The sequence below is a fragment of the Vespula pensylvanica genome, chromosome 1 (assembly GCF_014466175.1).
Source record: "Vespula pensylvanica isolate Volc-1 chromosome 1, ASM1446617v1, whole genome shotgun sequence".
NCBI classification, from domain to species: Eukaryota; Metazoa; Arthropoda; class Insecta; order Hymenoptera; family Vespidae; genus Vespula; species Vespula pensylvanica.
In genome coordinates, this window is record NC_057685.1 from 6,864,896 (window position 1) to 6,872,395 (window position 7,500).

At 32.0% G+C, this 7,500-nt stretch overlaps 1 protein-coding gene and 1 long non-coding RNA gene across 8 annotated transcripts in view; both read left to right on the forward strand.

The window, feature by feature from the left end:
* Nucleotides 1–7,500, forward strand: part of LOC122628634 — a 39,751-nt gene that overhangs the window by 29,590 nt on the left and 2,661 nt on the right. For 4 of the 5 annotated variants that reach the window (XM_043811097.1, XM_043811112.1, XM_043811129.1 and 1 more), the window contains 2 exons: nt 932–1,081; nt 7,053–7,093. In XM_043811097.1, the coding sequence (XP_043667032.1) occupies nt 943–1,081; nt 7,053–7,093 (180 nt within the window). In that variant the 5' untranslated portion in view covers nt 932–942. Of the gene's footprint in view, nt 1–924; nt 1,082–7,052; nt 7,094–7,500 lie in introns of all 5 variants that reach the window. The other variant, XM_043811104.1, reaches the window with a different exon arrangement.
* The window catches only part of LOC122628655, a 32,050-nt gene that overhangs the window by 19,036 nt on the left and 5,514 nt on the right, over nt 1–7,500 (forward strand). The gene's annotated exons all lie outside the window — the stretch shown is intronic.

Genomic DNA, 7,500 nt, shown 5'->3' on the forward strand with positions numbered 1-7,500 from the left:
TTTCCTTACTTAAGTTAGCATCGTCTACATACATATATACTTCGATGAATATAATATAAGCGAATAGGTTAAGCGAAGGATTAAACCTGAGAAATACATACATACGTTGATATAACCGGAAATTCTCTTACGTCCTCGTGCATCGTTTTACACATATACGCGCATACACACACGTATACTAAGACAGAAAGCAAAGTTATGAGGGAAAAGCCAAGGACGTCTATTCGAGGGCCACCGGAAATTATTTCATTTCCCATAGCCTTTATTTTTCCGTCATTTTTCCTTCATCGTATTCTTCTCTACGTTTTTCTAACGCTAACAGTAGATGTACACGCCGAAAGACGACTTATTTAATTTTTCAAAGTATACGACTACGTATACGACGATGGCGAAGACAGAAAATCTCTCTCTCTCTCTCTCTCTCTCTCTCTCTCTGGAGAAATAAGACTACGGTAAAGATAGATAATGAAATTTGTTTAAAGTCCTGGCACGCGTGTCACTAAATTTATTCTATTAATTTTTAAATTCCAGTCAACCCCAAGGATTCCAATAGTTTCCTACGAATCTCGTATACCTAAGGTATACTTTACGATACCGTCGATCGGGAGTTCCGATGAAAAATCTATGAACTCACGTTTTTTACGATCTCAGAAGCACTTTTTCTCGCTCTTTTAACACGTCTTTGGAAATAACACGAGAGTATTATAAACTTTAGAAATAGTTAACAATGATAACGATGATAATCATCTAATTTCGATCAAGTTAAAGATCTACGACAAGAAAAAACGACAAGAAATGAGATAGACTTTCGATAAGTAAAATTAAAGAATAAGAGAAACGAAAAGAGTAAAAGCAAAAGAAAAAAGAAAGAAGAGAAGGAAATTTAAAGAAAGCTTTCTTTCCGATCTATTCTCTTTATCAATGATTACAGAGATGTGAGGAATGATCACGTGGGTGATGGTCGGGCTGCTCCTGGCTGCGGAAACTTGCGGCAGAAACGTCCAATCTGGAAACGGGAAAGAAGAGACGAAACAGAAGAACGGCCTGAAGGGAATAGCCACGGATGAGGAAGACATCTATCGTGAGTATATACTTATATATATGTGTGTGTGCGTGTGTGTATATATATACCGTGAACCAAATATATATGTGTATATATATATATACATATATATAAAGATAGATTATATATATAGTCTATATCAAAAGAAATTGAGAACGAGAGAAGAAAACGAAGCACCTAGCGATGGAATGAAGTTGAACTCCTCTTCGAACTCTTGAAGAAATACATAACAAGGGAGAAATGAAATGGACCTATGATTTGTTCGACTAACTCAAGTTTATCCTTTTGATCGAGACCCACAATTCGTCTAACCTTCTATAAATCTCTTTTGTTTCTCTTCCAATTTCTCTCTTTCTGATAAATATATACGTATATATATTTCTCCGTAATAAATAAATAAATATATATATATATATATATATTGCTGTCAAGGATGACAAGTGGTTAAGATTTAAAAGAACATTTTTATATCATTTTCTTTCGTAATAATGTATCAAGAATTTCCACTACTTCAGATTATACGCGATTCGAAATATAAAGTAATTTTTTCAGTTGACTATCGTACGTTACTATCGTCGATCGTTTGTGGAAAAGTGCAAAAGTTTGCATGAAAAATATTATCCGTGCTTTAGAAAATCGAAATCCGTTGAAATTTACGAAATATAATTTTTTGCCGCGGTCGAATTTCAAATGTGGATCCGTAGAAAACATCGTGTTTACAAAGAACACAGAACACCCGACTACGAATCTCGGAATACAGAATACGAAACACTAAACACGAAATACAGAATACGGAATACTAAACATGGTGCATGGAACATGAAACACAGATCACAAATCACAAGTGACAATGAGAAAATCATTCAATCAATGTATTTCTAGTGCAACCACAATTTCCTCAACTAGCTTTCCGAGACTAGTTGATAAATCGAAATTATCTGGACATTGTGTATATGTAACTCGTGCAGTATCAGACATTTTCATTTTATTGTTTATCTATTTACTACGATAGAACGTACGTATATGTACGCTGACAATAGCAGTTGTTGTTCAATCCTTTTCATTCTCATGGAAAAAAATTAAATATTCCGGGTCGACTTGTCAATCCGTAAAACGTGATATATAAAATATTATATTCAGAATTAGTTTGATTTCTTAATGAATCATTTGAAAATGAGATAGATACGTTTTGTTACTTTATTTATATTCTTCATATTTTTATATGGATATGTTTTCATATAACGATTTCCTGTATATAAAATATAGAATGACATAGAGCGTTAAATCGTATTATCGATTTGTCGACCATTTCCCAAGATATCGTTTACGAGAGATGTTTCAATTGCATAAATTCACGATAATTCAAAGTATTCACGAAGAAAAAAAAAAAAAAAAAAAAAAAGAAATTACTTCGACGTCATCAAAGAATTTCACAAATAGCAAGTAATAAATAAAAGAATTAATTCTCTTCGATAGTTTTATAAATTTAACAAGTAATTAATAAATCGCTTCAAAAACGCTTCTAAACATCACTAAAAAATTACTTCTAAACATGGTAACTAATAAAAAAAAAAATAACACGTTAGTAACTTTTAAAGATGATTCGTCAGGGTAATTACAGCCAAGCAGTTTGATAACATTAGAGTCCTGCTTTTATAGCCGACCAACTAAGTCCTGCGTTAATAGAATTCTGGTTTATCGATCGTTAATAGTAAGTTTCAGGAGAGGACAAGAAAGGATTCAAGAGGATAAAATAAAATCGAGTAATATTGAATAGGACCGAATAGGACCGAATAGGACCAAATAGAAGAGGATCGAATATATTCGAGTAGGATCCAAACGGAACGAACGAAGCAGAATAGGATCAAATAAAACCAAAGAGGAAAGAACAAGACGGAATAGGACTGAATAAGATCGAACTGGACCGAAAAAGGATCGAGTAAACACGGATAGGATCGGATAGGATCGAATAGGAACAAATAGAATTAAATAAAATGAGACCGGATCGGATAGGATCGCAAAAGATTGAATATATTTGAACAGAAACGAATAGGATTGAAGAGAATATAATAGGATCAAATAGATGGAATAAGACTGAATAGCATCGAATAGGACTGAACAAGACTGAAGAGAACATAATAAGATCAGACAGATGGAATAAAACCGAACAGGATCGAATAAGACTGAACAGGACCAAACAAGACTGGTCGATCGAATCGGATAGGTAGAAGGATCTGGTTCGTTTCGGATCGAATCGAACGGATCGACTCGAATCAAATGTTATTTTAGGCGACTTGATTCAGCTCGTTTAGATTCGGTTAAACTCGGTTAAACTCGGCTCGGCTTGACTCAGGATGTTATCTGGGATTTAGTCTAGAGTTGTGTTTGGGATTTTGTCCGAGGTTTCATCCAGTGTTTTGTCTCTAGTTTTGTTTGAGATTTGTTTGAGTCTAGGGTCTTCGAATATATTCGGTCCTATTCGATTCTATTTGATCCTAATTGACCCTATTTGGTACTATTTGATCCTGTTATTATTATTGTTCCTGTGCTGTTCAGAAATCTGCTATTAACGATCGGTAAAACAGGATTCTATAAACGTTACTTTAATTATATGGCCAGAAAAGCAGGAGTCCAACTGTTTGGATATAACGCGATGACAAATATCATTAATTTGTTTTTATAAATTATCATATTTAGAAATACTTTATCAATCACTCGTTAAATTTACAACAATTGAAGAGAATTAATTATTTTATTTATTTTTTTACTATTTATAAAGATCTCTAATAACGAAGTATTCACTCTTTTCCTTAGAATCTACAATTATTATTGCGAATTATTGTGTAATTTAAAAATCGCTCGTGATAGATACACTTTTAATTTTATGCATAGATCAAACTAAAACACACTATTTTTTTTTTTCAAAACATTATTGAGCGATTTAAGAAATGGAATTAAACAATAAAATGAATTGAACAATGAAATAACATTGATTTTCATTTGTCACATTCACTCTAGCAAGTAATAATCCGTTATAAGGAAAGATTATGTGCACATATATTTATGTTAAGTAGAAATTAATTTGAACGCAATTACGTAATTGCATTTGTAATACGTTCTAAATAGGTTGTAATGCAACTGATATATTATTTCTCTGAGCTACCACGATAATTTGACATTGCAAACAAACGTGAATAATTTTTGACCTAAGTTTACTGCGCAACACGTTTGTTGTTGGATCTCCGAGAATTTCATTTTAATGGTTGGTAAGCAAACCAAGTAAAGCGTCAATAAAGAAAACCAAACTACCTAACAGATGGTAATGGGAAGTGGTGGAAATGTTGGAACAAATGATGATTGTTACGCATGCGCAAAATTCTCTCTCTCTCTCTCTCTCTCTTTCGTTTCTTCTTGCATTTCCTGTATTATTACTCCTCTCATTTTGAATTTTCGCACATATACAACCGCATAACGATGCGTAATTTATCAATCCAAATAATTTATTGCTATAAGTAATGAAAATGCATAACAACTTTATAAAAGTTAGTTTAAATAAAATAAAATATATATATATATATAGAGAGAGAGAGAGAGTTTGTTCACATAATAACGACCACGATTTTTAAGGAATTTATCATAAACTAACAAAAAAAAATCATCGAGAGTTTCTAATTTAATAGTTTCTAACCGGCTATAAGTGACAATAATAATAATTGATCGAACGCTTTGTTTTTTCCATAAAAAAAGCAAGATCACCATGAGTGTTTTAAATCGAACCATTATTACTTTCTTCTTTTTAATAACACTGTAGAGAATGGTAAAACAAATTTAGTGAGTACGCATAATGTTATTTTAAGTTACGTTACAACTTTTAATAAACAGTTTCAAATTCGCTATCGAGGAAGGTATGTAGAGGATTACAAACAGAAATAATGAATAAAAATAAAATAAATATTAATGTTTCGTTTGGCATTTTGAATGGTTATTTAATTGGATCGTACCTTTGTGAGGAAAACTAAGGTTCTATCTGGATATAAAACATTTCAGTTTAATTGATGCTACACGTAATAATTTATGAAAAAGAGTGAAACTTTATGTTGAAAAAAAAAAAAAAAAAAAAGAAAAAAGTAGAATGCAATTTAAACATTTAACTAGTATGTTATTACGTTAGTATGTTTTACTATATAAGTTTTTAGTTAACGACCTCGATAGCGAAGAATTACGCTTTTAGCAAATTTTAAATTGTTGCAACAATTAAAAACTGAAAAACATCAACTTGCCTCGACCTCCTCTTATTTCACGTCGGTCGTATATCGACCTTCTCTATTTCTCTCTCTTTCACGAGTTTGAAACCTTGTAGCCAATTTTATAGCTAATATTTCCGCAAGTTAAGTAGCCTAAACTTTCCGTCGAATCATAAAAAGCACTTATATAAAATTTCATCTAGATCGGACAAAAATAGTCAGAGTTTTTGAGAAATTGCGAACATACAGATTAAGATTTTATATATATATATATATATATATACACACACATACACACGTACACACACACACACACACACACACACACACACACACACGAGTTCTATATAATTCTAAACGTTAGGACGCACCATTGTTCCGAAAAATATCCCAAACTTCGTGTCCCATTTCTATTTTGAAGGGGAACAGACTTCTTCCTCGTATTCCAGTTTGCCTGTCGACTTTATATTATCGAAAGTTTAAACTACCAGAGGATTGATTGTCGAAGGAAAATCGAGATGGTGAAAGAGAAACGATCGAACGAATGGTGGTAGCACAGCACCCGTCGCGTCGTTCTAAACTCAGCTCGTACCAAGAGTTTAGAGTTCTGGGAAATTCTACTATTTGCTTTGAACGATCCTATACGATAAGATAGATATATATGTGATCCTCCTTTTTTATTCCCGTTGAGCGTTAGTTACGAGAGGATTAAAAAAGGTCCAACGCGCGAGAATAACACGACAGAATCGATCACGAATACGATGGATGAAAACTGAACGAACAGGTGTTATGTATCAAATTAATAACTGACATATATATGTATATATACGTGTGTACAAACGATAATTGGCAAAATTAATTATTTATTTATTAAAGAAATTATTTAAAAAATTCTACATATTCTTTTTTATATATAAAAAAAAATAATAATAATAATAAAAATTATTTTTCTTTTTTATACTTTTTAACGATATGTTTCATAAGATAAACAAATATAGAATTAATAACTGACACATACACACACACACACATATATATATACATGGACATAAACAATAATCACTTGGGGATTTAACTATCAACGGAGTTTAGGCATTACAAATTTTTGCTTGGAGTATCATTAAAATAAATTAATTATGTAAAACATATATTTTCTCGTTTCAATAAAATTCATGCAAATGATAAACTGAGAAATGTACTGTCCAAAATAGATTATAATTGCAAATATAAAAATAAAAATTCTATACCGGCAAACCAGATACTACATCAAATTTATTATATAATATAAATTTATATTGCGTCCTATGGGATCCTCTGTATTACGGGGTCCGAGGTTATAGCCTTAACCGCACGTGGATAAATCTGGCAGTAACAGTGATTCACAAAACTATTTATTTACTTATGAAACAAATTTTTCTGATAATTATATATTTTATAAATCAAAAAGAAAGAAGTATCAAATTAATAACAAATATTATCTATTATATGTATATATATATATATAAAATAATATAAAAGATAATTCACAAAATTAATTGTTCTGGAAATAAAACGGATTTAATTTCTTTCCAAAAAAGAAAAGAAAAGAAAAGAAAAAAAAACAAACAAACAATACTATTTCTCTTTTAATACATTTTGACGATAAATTTCATAAACAAAAAACAGAAAAAAAATTAGATATATCTCAAAAAGAAAATGATCTAATAAACACTTCCTCATCGTCTATCTCTTTTCCATTGTTTCAGGTCTAACGTGCTACACTTGCGTCAACGTCAGCGACAACCAGGTATAGACGAGTCCATTAAACTCTCCTTTAAGAGTCCCTAATGCCTCGATCGTGTGCCAGCTTGGAGGCACAATTTCGTCCAAATCGAAGGAGAGTCGTGGCATCGATTTCAACTTCTTTTAAACTCTTTCCTTCTTTCCTCTTGCTTCCAAACCTCTTCTTTCTTTCTCTATCTTTCAAGTTCCTATTACTACTCCACTTCTCTCTCTCTCTCTCTCTCTCTCTCTCTCTCCCTCCTCTTTCTCTCTCCATCTATCTATCTTTCTCTCTTTCCCTCTCTCTATTTCGCTCAAGTTGTCTCGAGGGAGAATTGCCAATATCGGTCCAGTTGGCGATTCTTCTATCGCCGATCGGAAACACGAAATTATAGCCGAGTAGATTGCACCGAGTGCTTTCGTCGGGCAGAA